Source organism: Zerene cesonia, chromosome 28, assembly GCF_012273895.1.
Source record: "Zerene cesonia ecotype Mississippi chromosome 28, Zerene_cesonia_1.1, whole genome shotgun sequence".
Taxonomy (NCBI): domain Eukaryota; kingdom Metazoa; phylum Arthropoda; class Insecta; order Lepidoptera; family Pieridae; genus Zerene; species Zerene cesonia.
In genome coordinates, this window is record NC_052129.1 from 1,012,664 (window position 1) to 1,028,196 (window position 15,533).

The following is a 15,533-nucleotide window of genomic DNA, read 5'->3' on the forward strand; positions in this document are numbered from 1 at the left end:
CACCGTCTAAAGTAATCTTGTATCAGGAAGGTGGCATAGAACTTGCCGACAGTGATCTCATTGGGGTCTCCCGGAGGCGGGACCACTTGGTCCAGCAGCTTGGGAGATGTTCTCTTCCAAACCTTTTTGATGATAGCTCGCAGTTCTGTGTTGCATTCGTCTATTATACCTGTTGGTGGAGTTAGAATTTTATTTTAAATATTACATAATTTCACATGTGATTATGAATTAACTTCAATTATGTTTCCTTCATCTACATTTTATTCGTTTAATTCATTTATTATTTTATATACCTCCTTAATTTATACAATTACTAGCTGCACCCGGCAAACGCTGTTCTGCCTTACTCTGATCATTTAGAGGTATGAAAAATAGATGTTAGCCAGTTCTCAAACATACCCGATATGCACACAAAATTTCATAAGAATCGGTCAAGCCGTTTCGGAGGAGTATGGCAACGAAAACTGTGACACGAGAATTTTATATATATAGATTTTGTCATTACTACGACAACCATTGTTATAAAACCTTTCTCATAAACCATTATCAAATTTATTGGTTTTTTTCCTTGACACTGATAGAGAAACAATTGTCTGTATTAAAAATGAACTTACCAGTAGTTTTAATTTGCAATTGCGTTCGCACAACGGCAAACAGAGTGGCGTTAAAGTTGACAGTACCGTCAGAGTTGAGGGGCATGTTCATTGAGACGAGGCGCTTGCATGCGGTCCGGTGCGGACACAGTTTGCCGAAGCCTTACAATAATATATGATTAAGTATAAAAAGGAACGTCAAATAAGGCTAATATAAATGACTGTAAATTTAAAACATTGTAGATTTTCTTAGTGGAGCAAGACTGAAAAGGTGAAAGGTGGACTCAAAAGCATCGCAAACAAAATTTATCCATTTATTTATTCATTCTTTATTGCACTTATTTAACATTAAAGAAAAAGAAAAGAAACAAATAGATAAAAGCTTACATAAATACCATTGGCGGTCTTATCGCTTCGAGCGATTTCTTCCATACAACCTCAAGTACAATATTGGACTATTATAATAATAATATGGGTAGTAAAATTATAATATTAATTATAATGAATATAATACAGATATCATATCCTACATTAATAAGTCAAACCAGTAGCAAGCTGCTACATGACGCAACATGGAAAATATTCAGAAGTTAATCAACAAAATTATAATTATGACGTCCTAGTATATTATTTGTCCAACTTAAAGGTCTTTCTTAAAATAGTATTTCAACGCAATACTTACCTAATGGAGGACTTATTTTCCTCAACAACGTTACCACGTCCAAATGCTTGATACGTCCTTTGGCATCTGGATCATACTCACTCCATAATCTATATAATAAATATATTGAATACAATAATAATTATATAAATATCAGATGATTTTGACAAAGTGTATATACTTGAGCATGTTATAATGGAATTTGCGTTAACACCAATGGAAGTAATAATTTTATAATAAAAGTGAAATTAAACAATTTCCCTTTAATGAACTTACCTCACAAATTCATCAAGATGATGTGGCCCGAGGATGGACCAATCCCTTGTCAGATAATCGAAGTTGTCCATAATTACAGCCACGAACAAGTTGATAATCTACAAACCATCATTTAATATTGTTAATACTGATTACAGAGTTGATATAACAATTTCGGTTGTTATATTAACAGATGAGAACAACATAAAACCCGTTATTAAAACTGATTATGTTATACCTAGTAACATTTTAAATGATGATAAAAATCTGTGTGAAAACAATTTTAATACAGACCTTAAAAACAAACTCAATTTTAAAGATGTCGAAATAAAATCACTTACTAAAAACGTACAAAGCAGCGAGAAAGATATGAAGTAAGGGAACGAGAGACGTGTTCCACATCCTTCATCGGATATTGTGGAATTATCGCCATCAGGCCTGAAACAAGCTACTGGTACTCCAGGATGTTGGTCTTCATTTGGTGATAGAGCCATCATTATGTCCTGCCATGCTTCTCCTGTTATCAACATGTCATAAATCTTTATATGATAATCAATATTAAAATTACGATATAGTTCAATGGATTAATATGCAATTAATCATACAAAAAAAATGTTTTTTTTATATATTACTGCAAAAATTATTTCAATTGTTGAAGGTAAGCATGGACAGATCAACAGTGAAAAATTTATGAAGTTTTGGTACTTTATTACAAGATGAACAATAAGTAAAACAATTATATTTTTAGTTATATTTAGCATCATATCATGTTATGCACACAACAATATACCTAATTAATGAAGATTCACGCATGTACCATAACTTTATGCTTCTAGTAAGCATAAACTTATTATAAACTAGCTGCGCCCCGCGGTTTCACCCGCGTAAGTAAGTATCCCGTAGGAATATCGAGATAAATGTAGTCTTTATGTTATTCATGTTGTCCAGCTATCTACGTATCAAATTTCATTGCAATCGGTTCAGTAGTTTTAGCGTGAAAGAGCAACAAACACATACACATCCCTACAAACATTCGCATTTATAATATAAGCAGGATTAGCAGGATATTACGCGTCCGACTAACTTATACAGCTCATTAATTAAAATCTATAATCTCACCAGTAGCTGATCTAAACAACACCATCAGAGCGCCACCGAACGTTTGGAAATTGTTATTTCTTGTAATAATGTCATCATCCAGTGCTATTTTACCGAAGAGCTGGAAACGATACAAAGATTTTATATAACATACATTTAAGATCCTAGAAAGAAACGTGTTAATATCTAATTTAAAAAAAGATCTCTTGAGATTCATAAAGAAACGAATAAAAACGGAAAGAGTACTCAAACAGTTGATAATTATATTCAATTACAGATCAATATGAAATGCAATCTATACAAAAGATTCTGACAAATATTGATAGAGTAATTCCAATATCAATTAGATACACAGACACTTAGATAATGCTCTAAATTATAGCTCTTTATTGAGAAACTGTCTATATTAAGGACCTCGGTCTATGTCGGGGATTCCAGTTTTAGTAAGGAGAAACAAAAACATATTATCTGCGCATGTAGATAAAACATCACCACTGCTAGAAACGGTAAAGGAATCATCGTGAGGAAACCGGCATGTCCAAGAATTAACTTGACGTGACGTAATGTGCTATCTCCCACTTGGACAGCGTGGTGAATTATTCCATGAACACTCATAGGAGGCCTGTATTACTACATGTAAACATGAATGGGCTGATAATGAAACTAATCCAAAGACATCCAAGTATGAATAAATAAAACTCACCTGCATCCCAACCACAGCGTAAATGAAGAAAAGTAGGACGATCAACAAGGCGACATAGGGCAGAGCTTGGAAGGACTTTATGAACGTCCACAATAAGGTTCGTATTCGCTCGCCCCGCGATAGTAGCTTTATCAGTCGCATTGCTCGAAAGAGTCGGAAGAAAATGATGTATTTTAAGAGGGTGCCCTGGTAACAAAAAGATTCTAAGTTTATCAGTGTCGTGGAAATAATCATTTAATTATTAATAGATGTTTAAATAAGTGTATAATTTGAAGAAGCTAATAATTTTGTATCAGCAAATTTATATTCCTTACCTCCTTATTTTCATTAGATGTGTCCAGCTGAAAATAAATTTATAAACTGATAAAAAATTGGAAACATATTTTAAGGAGGCAAAAGCCAACATATTGTTACATATTACAATATTATTTCATAACATTTTCAACATTACCAATTATAAAGTATCGATTTTGATTGATCTCCGCTTATTACCTTTGAATATTTCAATTTTACTAAAAATTAACTAAATGTTTTTAACTTTCCATATTATTTAAACATAGAAACTCATGGACAGTCTAATAATAATAATTAGTATATATACTGTACTTACCTCTTTAACTTCCAAAGGAGCAAGCTGAAAGCAAATTATTATATATTATGAGTGAAATACATTTTGGTTATGTGATTCTTAGCAAGATGTGAAATATACTTCCACATAAGTATCTGTCTGATCGATTTTTAGCAACAAAATGGCCTATTGCGCTTAATTTAGACATTTAAGAACTTTAACCAAAACGCTACTAGTCTACTTAATAACATAAGGCGATAATTATACTAAATCTAACCATCTTCAACAGTGTTTGATACTGTTTTAACAAAGAAAAAAAAGAAAGCAGATGCCTCCCATTTAGTCCCAATAAAATTCAGTCTACTTCTGGTAATTTCAAGACGATTAGCTTTTATTAAACATAATTTTTCGTTATTAATAGCATAACGCTAATATATTAACAAAATATGTATCAATCAGTAAAATTTATGTTCCAACATTACTCACAGACGGCAGTTTATTCTCATTGACCTGAGTCACCACAATGTCTATGATACTACCCACAACTAGAATAAAGTCGGTCGTATTCCACGCGTCGCCAAAGTAATTCTGTAAACGTCAAATTAACTTCATCACCATTCACCAGTCAGCACAATCATCAGCATCATCATGTTTTGTGCGAAGGTTTCATGCAGATTTGATAGATAAATATATACAAATTAGTTATCTTAATGTAATTGGTATTGATTAACTCACCTTAAATCTAAATGCTGCCAATTTAAAGACGAACTCCAACATAAATACTGTAGTTAAAACCATATTTAGATAATCTAACGCCTGAAAGTAGTTATAAAGTAGGTAATTATTAGTAGATAATATTATTGTAAGAATAAAATATGTAAACGAATATAGTGTTACATATTTATATTTAAATGTTTTACATAAACAAATAAAGCATTATTACAGCAAATTGAACAAAGCCACGGTAAAACAGCTAGTTAGATAAATTATAATATTTACTCAGTTACTAGGAAAAGTCACTTCTTTATTATATTTTACTTACTTTCTTATAGAGGGGTTTCGCGTCATGATATTTCATCATGAGTGCCACTGTGTTAAGGACGATAAAGAAAAATATTACGTATTCAAATCTTTGTGACGTCACAAACCACCATGTCTTATACTGTATTCTATGTTTTGGTATATACCTGTAATTTGAACATGCATTAAAACTATCAGTCAGTTATTAAACGTTCGAATATTATTACATGTAATTAAGTACTGCAGTACTATGCACCGCGTTTGATATGGTATATCTATACACAATATGTAGAGACCCTGTTAATACTCTATTTAAAGATTATGTACAACGAATAATCACAGAAACGTGAATATTTTACACTCTCTAAACTGATAAATCGATTCTATACTCGTAAATATTAAGTATTATACAAACGTATTGAAAGAAATTAAGGAGTTTCACAAGGTACTACACAAGGACCACTATTAAATACTTTATAAAAATTACCTTCTAATTGGTTTCGCTTTCAACGCAAACTCTATACAATTCCTCTGATTTTTATCTAATTCACAATCTTTAAACTCCTGCTCTCCTTCCTTTTGGAATGTAACTATGACAAAACCTACGAATATATTAACCTGAAAATAAAAATTATTGTTAAAATTTATATTCTGATCATTGATTTTTGTACCATATTAAATAGAAACGAAGAAATACAACTCACCATAAAAAATGCTATCACAATAATATAACTTATATAGAAAAACGCGACGAGTGGCCGAGAATTTTCTATAGGACCATGATTCTCTTCATTCGAATCCATTGACGTAGATAATAAGCTATAACAAATTTCAATATAGGATTGCATCGCAATAATTATTCTTTAAATAAAATAATACTAAACGGAAGAAATAATCGAAATAACATCGGACACAGTGAATACTGATAGACATTTTAACAAGGAGACATTCAAATGTGTTATAACCGATGATCCTAGAATGTGGTTACATAAATAAACATAAAGAAGTGTAATAAAAACTACAACATTATTAGACTTTTCCCATACAAATAAGATCTACTCACCCTGGCCACCCCTCAAATGTGGACACAGTGAACAGAGTGAGCATTCCATTGAGTACATTATCAAAATTAAACTTATTTTTCATCCAAACACGATCTTCAATGGTTGGCTTGTTATTCTTGTATACCAGATATGCTCCCCTGAAAGTAGAAGTAAATATGGAATATTGTACAAACGAGGAATACCCCGGATAAGGAGTCGACCCTACTTAGTGGTATGAATCAATTTATGGAGAAAAGGCGCTGCATTTAAGTATGTATACAAATATAATTAAAACACCTTGGAACAAAATCAGCATTTATATAAAATCTTAAGAAGCATTAAATTAGGTTATTTAATAAAACCAAGAAATGAGCAACTTAATAATTCACGAGAGCATACAAAATAAACTAATTGATGAAAATGAGAATTTTAATGATTACGATAAAGTTCATCTAGATAATAACGATGGATCTGGAGAAACATGTTACAATCGGATAATTAGAATAGTATATGATACAATACTTACTGGCATTGTTCAGAATTCACTTTGGTTATATCTGAACACATATAGAATTTTCCCTGAAACCAACTCATATTTATTAATCTCTTGATTTTATATAAATAGGTGTAATTACACAGCAAAATTGAAACCATACCATGAGAAAAGGCACACACGTGATTAATTATTGTTAATACGCTATAATTCTGACCAAATGTATATGATATTTGAATCTAGATAGACCTCATAGTTTTAGTAGTATTCAGTATTATATATCGTGTAAAATGAATGGATGAATTCAAACAATATTTCAAATAATCTTGTTTCTGCCTCACTTTTTAATCGAACATTACACGAAAAAGTCAAATATCCAATACCTGATTGTTTAATAACGTCAATTTGCATATCAAATCTAAAGAAATACTTCGTTAGATTACGAAATACCATATGCCTTTGGCCAGAAGATCAAATAAAGCGATACCTTAAACAACTGTATGCCAACAACAGCGAACATAAATTGCAACATATGATTGATCACCAGAATGTTCCCGATCGATTTTATTGAAGCAAACACACACTTGACCACATACTGTCACAAGAACAAAGAGTTATATATTTTGTTAAATCCACAATTACGTTACCAAAAAATAATTTTCCATTCATCCAAAAACGTGACGTTGCGTCGCGAACATTTGTGTAAGAGAAATAAAAAAAAAACTGTTATTCAACAAAACAAAATATTTTACAAGACATTAGTCCTTGGTTTTTAATTTCATCAAAAAGTGCCAGTGTCCTGATCTGACTTGAACAAACTCAAAAAACAATCGTGAAACCAAGTACCTTATTCCTACTTCTCGAGCGGAAATGTCCAGGTAGGGGTGCAAAAAAACACAAAAAAGCTCATTTTGAGTCCAAAAAATCACATACACTTTACAAATAGCACACAACACCTTTGGGTTTTGTGGAAAAAAAAAAGTTAAAAACGAACACGCGTGAACCTAAAGCGAATTTTTGGACCCACGGACAAAGCAAGGGTTAGTAATGATCGAAAAGAAAAAGCCTCACACACAAACGTAATCAGATTATTTGAGAGTCAGAAAACTTCTAAACAGCCTAAATAGTCTGTTGCTGAGATCGAAGCATTATTATCAAAAGAAAGAGAACGGTCTAGAATCAGGTGACGTGCGGAACACAGCTAGTGCTATACTTACTACATTAAATGGTAAATGACCCAAAGGTGTCGTTGAAAAAAAAAAACTCAAAAAAAATGCAAAAAACTTCCTCTACCTTGAACATTTGCACTCCCATTACAGCGAACATGAACTGAAGGAGGTTTGTCACCAACAAAATGTTGCCGATCGTTTTAATAGCAACGATAACGCATTGTACTACGTGCTAGAAATACGTAAAAAAATACATTTTACTAAACTGGACTTTATTCAGTATGGGATTGATTCGATATTGCAGTGGCGTACTGACCTTCAAACCTTTCGCCCGGTTTATCGCACGGAGCGGTCTCAGCACTCTGAACACTCGCAAGATCTTTATGAATGATACGTTGTTTGAGCTGAAAAATAAATAATGATTAATATAATGATTTTTTAAACAGGTAATGAACATTATTATAATTGTTTTAAAAGATGAAGATTTTTATTATAATTTTGTTATAAATAATAAAACATTTAAAACAGTAAATGAATCCGTTAAGCATAATTTCGTCGCAGCTAAGTAGCATAATTACTAGTAGTACACATCAAATTACTAATTTCTTTATTTTTTACTAGCTGTTCGCTACGGCTTTGCTCATGGTACATATATAGCCTATGTCACTGAGTGAAGTTGCAGCTTTCTAATAGTGAAAGATTTTTTTAAAATAGGTCTAGCAGTTTTTGAGTTTATCCATTACAAACAAAAATACAAATTCTTCTTCTTTATAATATTAACTAGCTGTTCGCCCCGGCTTCGCCCGTGGTACATATATAGTCTATGTTACTCGTGGATAATGTAGCTTTCGAATTGTGAAAGAATTTTTAAAATCGGTCCAGTAGTTTTTGAGCCTATTCATTACAACCAAACAAACAAAGTTTTCCTCTTTATAATATTAGTGTAGATGTAGATTTTAAATAAAAGATTTGAAACTTCAAGATCCTATACGATCTTATAAAAATGTAACAAACATATTATGATATTTTCTTAAAAATATTTTTTTTTTATGTCATAGCGGGCAACTGAGCTGGTGGTTCGCCTGATGGTAAACGATCACCACCGCCCATGAACATTCGCAAAGGTAGTGCCTCTGCGAATGCGCTGCCCGCTTTTAGTGGGTAAGGGAAAAGGAACGAATTCATGACAGGAAAGAAGGAATGGACTGGGACGGGTGAGGAAAAGGAAATAGGCCTCCGGCTCCCCCACTCACCGTACGAAACACAGTGGCATGCCACTATTTCACGCCGGTTTTCTGTGGGGGTGTGGTACTTCCCCGGTGCGAGCTGGCCCAATTCGTGCCGAAGCGTGCTCGACTCCCACAATAGAAAATATTAATCTTAAAAATATCAATAATCAATTATGATGGAATAATTATAAATGGTGATAATGGCGACAATTAAGATGATAATGATGAGAACTCACCCAGTTAAAGATACAAGAGAAACGATAACAACCAACAAGTCCAACAAGTTAAAAGCGGAGCGACAGAAGGCATCCTTGTGAAGGATGAAACCATAGGTGATAAGTTTCAATATCAGCTCGATGGTGAACACCGTGGTGAAGAAATAGTCGATCTTGCGAAGGATCTGAAATAGGAGTTGATTTGTAAACTATCTGATGTAGAAGTGACTCTAACCATCTTAAGAGAGTGAAGATGTATAATTATATTAAAATAAGTTATAGCGACAAAAATAATAATTGTTTAGGAAACAGACTTTAATTACGCAGAAATAAGATTTGTATGCTAAAAACTCTTACAAACAATTAATGCACAATAAACCATATCCTTGTACTGCATTTAATTCACACTTGGCTAGTATCGTCAGACCCGCCAAAATATGATCAGATCGATAAATACAGGAGTTTTAGCCATGCTAAATTCCATCACATATAAAATGGATGAACGCTTATGAAACACTAGCTGCGCCCTGCGGTTTCACCCGCCTAAGTCCGTATCCCGTTGAAATATCGGGATAAAAAGTTGCCTATATACAATTCCAGTTGGCCAGCTGTCTACGTACCAAATTTCATTGCAATTGGTTCAGCAGTTTTTGCGTGAAAGAGCAACAAACGCACACACATCCTTACAAACTTTCGCATTTATAATATTAGTAGGATTTGAGTTTGAGCTTGCAATGTGACACCAACCTCTCGCTTTGCTTCCGTGGATTTCCCTTCGACTGGATCCTCCATGGCCAACATGAGAGACGAGGCCAGAATGCAAATCAGAATTAGATTCCGGAACCACGAGTTGTTCTGTACCTTGTAGCAGGAAACTCGGAACCTGAAGATATGATATAGAATGACTATTTCTGAATGTTGATAGAGTTGATAGAGACATTTTCTTAGTTAATTATAAACGAGTTTAGGTAATATTGAAAACTTTTCAATCAATTAAAACTGCGATTTTTTATTAAATGTGACTTATATTAAATGTCACTTATAAAACCATAAACTTGTTTTCAACTTGTTGATGCAAATATGCAAAAAAGAACGATTAGAGAGACCTCAGATTAAAAAAGATTTCTTTAGGTAATGTGTAATAACCTACTCACCAATTATCCTTTGAAAATATAAAGAAGCTGGTGGCTTCTGGAATGGGTTTCTCTTGGGTCTTTATTTCCACTTCAGACAGTCTTCTGGGGCGAGCTGTGATGGTGGGTTGGCGTTTGGGAGGGGGCTGAGGTTCCTCCTTCTTTATGTCTCCTATAATATTGATAATTCCATTTCAATTGGGTTATTATATCGTAAAAACAGAGAAATTGTGCTTTATTTGATAGTCATATTTTTCCTATTAAAAAAAATCAAAAAAGTGACCTGATAAAAGTACTATTCCTTATAATAATGTTTTGGCTTCGGTACCTATATGAGATATATTTAAGACTTTTTCACTATTTAGGGAAGGTACAAAATAAAACGTATTCCTTCAACATTGACCAGTGATTAAACGAATAACAATATAAGAAAAGGTGTTACCATTTTGCTTCTTCTCTGCAGTGACTAAAACGTCTTTAACACCATCATTCTGTTCCTCTTGCTCTAATTCACCCTCTTCCTCCGACCCTGTCTCTTCATATTCATTCTCCGATCTGATTATATCATCATAAAAAATAATATAAATTCATTTCATTCAAAAAATGACAAGTAAAGAAAATACGATAATAAATAACATAGCTGGTTAATAATACTAAGCATTAAAAATCTACTAGTTACCTTGCGACTCTCTTATATTTCTTAAACTTTTGGCTGCATGTAAAAATTGTAATTACACGAAATTAAAAATAGTCCTTTTTAAAAATGTTATAATATATAACATATCATTAGAGTAATGCGTCATAGTAAAAGAAAATGCTACAATAATTTTGGTATACTGTAATGTTCCATTCGTTCATTCATTCAATAATTTTTGATGAATATATGGGAAATAAATAATATTTTTAAAACTTGCCCGTCACTAGAGTATCCTTCTTCATCATTGGCATATTCATCATCAGTTTCACCTCTTTCTTCATCCAGCTGTGGATTCCCGGCTTCAGGGTTATCTCCACCCTGGCACAATATAATCGGCTGATTAAATTCAACTATGAACTTTAATTATTTTACCAATCCATTAAATTATATGAGAATTATACACGAGTTTTTATTTTGGAAGCAAGATTTAAGAAAACGTTGACAATTTACGCAATATTCAGTTTTGTGTCAGTCAAATGTGTTTATTATTATAACTTTTTCAAACTTTTAGGCGCTGTCAAAATTTTGGTTTTCCCGTATCCTGTACCTAAAAGTTGTCTAGTAGAGATGTATCACCATATGTACCATTTTGTATTTTTAATGATTTTGTATTGTGATGCAATAAATTTATTGACTAATTACTTACATCTTTCTCTTTCACAATTTCTTCATCCATATCTTCAGCGTCTCCCAAATTGTCGACGGCAATGGCCAAGAACACGTTCAATAGAATGTCTGTTATTGTCTCAGAAATATTATTGCTATCAATTTTACAGGCATCTACTCAAATCATATTATATTAGTTATATCACTTGATGTATTTATTTTAGATACAACACATAACTTACAGAATGTAATTAAACTCTCAATTTACATGATATAAAACCACAAAAAATCACTTTTTCTATTTTCAATACGAACTTTTTTGTATCATTGTTTTTTTAAGTGCCTTTATAAACCACAACAAAATTCCGACATAGATATATTATCGTTCTCAAACATTGATCAATTAATGATTTCAATCAATAATCTCATTCATAAGATGTCCAAAAGGATACAGTTACCACAAATGAAGATGACGATGAAATAGATAGAGGCCAACATGCCGGGCGTGCCGACACCGCCATAGGCGTTGATACCGTGGTACATCACCACGTTCCAATCTTCGCCTGTTAAAATCTAGAAAGCGATGAATGAATGAATGAATCGTCTTAACCGTAATACAAAAATATGTTTAAATCACTCAATACATAACAAATTGATAAAATTCTTATCGCTAGGACCAGCAACTCCTTAAAAAACAAAATAATTAATTGAACCATTGTAAAATAAATAAATTAAATTGACGATTGATTGGACAAGGTCAAGGTCAAAAAAGGTTTCTTGCCGCCTCTTCTATGTAGAAACTGCTTTCCGAACCAGTGGTAATATTAAAACTATGTTACGACGATTCAAAAGTGCTTCTATAAGAAGTCTAATTGAATAAATACATGTTTAGGTATGAATAAATAAAACAAATCAGCACTAAACAGAGCCATTACGTAATGCATAAATAAAATAGCAAAGTGAGAAAATAGACTAATTATTATGAAAACTATATTTGAAAGAGCCAAATTTAATTCTACAATACCTGAAACATAGTCAACACCGCTTGCCAGAAAGAGTCGAAGTTGTGTCTCTCCTTCTGTTCCTCAGGCTCATAGTCAAATCTTCCGCCGAACACCTGCATCCCCAACAGAGCGAAGATCATGATGAACAGGAACAAGAGTAAGAGAAGGGAGAAGATAGACTGGATGGAGTTGAGAAGAGAAGCAACCAGATTGGAGAGGGAACGCCAGTATCTGGAATTAAAGTAATATTTCAATTTATATCTCTTTTGTTTCAAGATCTTAATAAGACAAAAGAAAGTTATGCTAACATACAAACAAAATTATGCATTCTGAAGTAATTTATGAAAATAATCAAATATCTTCACGAGCATTGATTGATTTGTTTAGCATCAACGGGATGAGTTAATTTCAAACTGACTAATTTTAAATACTTTTTATATTGGGTACCTGATACTCATAGATAAATTTATAGATACCACAAGATACAGTTATTTCAGAACTAGATTGCGATATGTGGCCAGTAACTCATACTAATATTGCACACTCAATAGTATCTAAGTCTGTTACATTATCACATATGACCTGCTGACCCAAATTAGACGATTTTCTATAGTTAGAATTCTGAATACAGACATAGGATTCTGCCATGATCGATTTAATCAGAAAATGGAAAAATCAAGGAGCGAAATGCTATTTTTAAATATTGTATGTATGTAATATCATAAATAACAATACTTACTTAGTAACCTTAAAAACCCGAAGCAATCTAACACAACGCAACACAGATATACCGAGTTGCGGAATCGTTCCCGATATCGTGAGAGCCAGTTCGACGATCGAGCACACCATGACGAAACAGTCGAAGCGGTTGAACAAGGATACGAAGTAACCCTAGAAAGATATGAAACGGATGATGAAAATACAACAGTTTCATTTTCAACAAGCAAATGAGTTGGTGGGCCACCTGATAACAGATACCACCACCACTTGATTCCACCACCGCTCATAAACCCCTGTAAAACTAGAGGTATTACAGATGGTCACGGATGAATTATGACCAGTTCCCGTGGCTCCTGGGCGCTGTGGGTATCTATGCAATAATTCCCCATTTATTAATAAACAGGTGTTACAGATGCTTTGCTAGCCTTTAAGTGACGTAAGTAATATACGCTCTTTTCTTGAAATCCCCAATGTCGTAATTGTTTAGGCAAAGTTGCTAGCAATATAACAATTTATGTTGAAAATTCTCCTATAAATGGAAAACTAATGAAGTCAAAATTGCTAAAATACTGGTTGAAGACAAATTTAATAGTATGATAATAGACAACAATATTTATTAAGAAAACACAAATATCAAATGAGCAAGCTTTAAAGGTTTAAGGACGATTTTTAGATTAAATGTTAGTAAACAAATGCCATAAATGTATTTGGAAGTAAAGTCATTGATTTTTTTTTTATAAATCTTTCCGGAAACATTAATGACTATTAAAGACATAAGATCATAACAACTTTTTAGACAAATCACATAATATATTTTTTAATATAGATTAGCATCCAACTGACCTGAAAGCCTAAAGCGTACATCTTTACCAGCATCTCCATCGTGAAGAGCACAACAAACAAGTAGTTTGCGTAGTTCTGAACATCATCCAGCCACTGTGGTTGACTGAAACAGAAAAATTTAAAAAGGTTAGTTGCAGAATGTAAAGAAAGAAAATGAAAGATAAATTCTCATTTAACAAGACTTCATAAGAAGAGCATAAAACAAAAGAAGTACTTAGTAATTGCTAAATGTTACGATAAATACAATAGTTATCTACTGTGCCTTGGTATAGTGGTTAACACGTGAGCGTGGAACCCCCTTAACGTATAAGAAAATGTTATCTGATTCAATGCCGGTGAATAGTAATCAGAAAAATATCTTGGGTCATCTCATCTATGTGGTAGTCGAGCACGCTTTGGTACGAATTGGGCCAGCTCGCCCCAGACAAGTAGCACTCTCTCCCACAGAAGACCTGCGCCAAAGCCAGAGGCCCATATCCTTTTCCTTAACCTTCCCAGTCCTTTTCGTCTCATCAATCTTTTCTTGATCCCATTCCAATATGAAGTCGGCAATCCATTTGTAAAGGCGTAAGGTCTCCATTTGATCTTTACTGACAAGTGTCCGTAAAGAAAACAGTGAAACACATGATTAAAGCATATGTCCCGTACTCCACAAGGGGACTCGGGATTTCAGACATACTACGTACATAATTGCGAATGGGACCTGCTCCTTGATACAGTGGTTAACGTATTAGTGTAAGTGACGGTGTTGGTTACGATTCCCTTACAAATATGTCCATTATCACCATCGAGTAAATTACATTATATATAACAAATCTTCCATTAGCAAAAAAATTTTTTTTTTTTTAGTTTCATTTATTAGGAATTAGAGCTTCATATATTATGGATTAGAGTTTCATATATTATGGATTAGAGTTTCATATAATATGATGAATTAGAGTTTCATGTATTAAGGCTCACTCACTTATGATGTTCTGTTGCCAAAACGAGTGTATTCAAAAACACAAGAACAATGATCGCCCAGTAGAACGTCTGCGACTTGACGGCCTTGCGGCACGCCCTGCGCATGCGCCGGTTCACCTGCAGTGGTGACATGTGATTATAGACTAGTAAGAATTGTGACATGACTTGATGCAGTTCCTGCATGATCGATAGATAAAGTTAAGATGATATGAAATTTGTTATTACTGAAGTGAATCTTCTTTAGAATCGTTGTTGTTTCAAACCTGATGCAACGGAAAAGACGACAGATAAGAGACACAAATCCAAAAATGTGTAGAATGAAGCCGGTAAAGAATGAGACAGAAATATACATACTATTTTATTCATTCTTTTGTCGATTTACTGAAGTTTCACATATATCGTGTGTGAATCGCACACACACCGATTTTTTTATAACTAACAATATAGTTAAAATGAAGAAAATAACAAAAACTAAAATATGCTGTAATGATACAAACAACTCAATTTTCGGGTCATTTTT

The 15,533-nt window shown here is 33.1% G+C and overlaps 1 protein-coding gene across 2 annotated transcripts in view; it reads right to left on the reverse strand.

The window, feature by feature from the left end:
- Positions 1-15,533, reverse strand: part of LOC119837620 (muscle calcium channel subunit alpha-1-like) — a 45,650-nt gene that overhangs the window by 9,043 nt on the left and 21,074 nt on the right. Inside the window, exons 11-40 of one of the 2 annotated variants that reach the window (XM_038363299.1) lie at positions 15,015-15,130; positions 14,051-14,153; positions 13,227-13,378; positions 12,508-12,718; positions 11,936-12,056; positions 11,524-11,612; positions 11,095-11,195; positions 10,860-10,892; positions 10,623-10,735; positions 10,202-10,352; positions 9,795-9,930; positions 9,069-9,232; positions 7,920-8,007; positions 7,728-7,835; positions 6,468-6,520; positions 5,962-6,099; positions 5,603-5,717; positions 5,386-5,516; positions 4,921-5,065; positions 4,614-4,694; positions 4,365-4,466; positions 3,921-3,944; positions 3,625-3,651; positions 3,311-3,496; positions 2,629-2,728; positions 1,851-2,026; positions 1,531-1,628; positions 1,276-1,364; positions 615-755; positions 4-169 (exon numbers count right to left, since the gene is read on the reverse strand). In XM_038363299.1, the coding sequence (XP_038219227.1) occupies positions 4-169; positions 615-755; positions 1,276-1,364; positions 1,531-1,628; positions 1,851-2,026; positions 2,629-2,728; positions 3,311-3,496; positions 3,625-3,651; positions 3,921-3,944; positions 4,365-4,466; positions 4,614-4,694; positions 4,921-5,065; positions 5,386-5,516; positions 5,603-5,717; positions 5,962-6,099; positions 6,468-6,520; positions 7,728-7,835; positions 7,920-8,007; positions 9,069-9,232; positions 9,795-9,930; positions 10,202-10,352; positions 10,623-10,735; positions 10,860-10,892; positions 11,095-11,195; positions 11,524-11,612; positions 11,936-12,056; positions 12,508-12,718; positions 13,227-13,378; positions 14,051-14,153; positions 15,015-15,130 (3,458 nt within the window). The remainder of the gene's footprint in view (positions 1-3; positions 170-614; positions 756-1,275; positions 1,365-1,530; positions 1,629-1,850; positions 2,027-2,628; positions 2,729-3,310; positions 3,497-3,624; positions 3,652-3,920; positions 3,945-4,364; positions 4,467-4,613; positions 4,695-4,920; positions 5,066-5,385; positions 5,517-5,602; positions 5,718-5,961; positions 6,100-6,467; positions 6,521-7,727; positions 7,836-7,919; positions 8,008-9,068; positions 9,233-9,794; positions 9,931-10,201; positions 10,353-10,622; positions 10,736-10,859; positions 10,893-11,094; positions 11,196-11,523; positions 11,613-11,935; positions 12,057-12,507; positions 12,719-13,226; positions 13,379-14,050; positions 14,154-15,014; positions 15,131-15,533) is intronic. The other variant, XR_005288159.1, reaches the window with a different exon arrangement.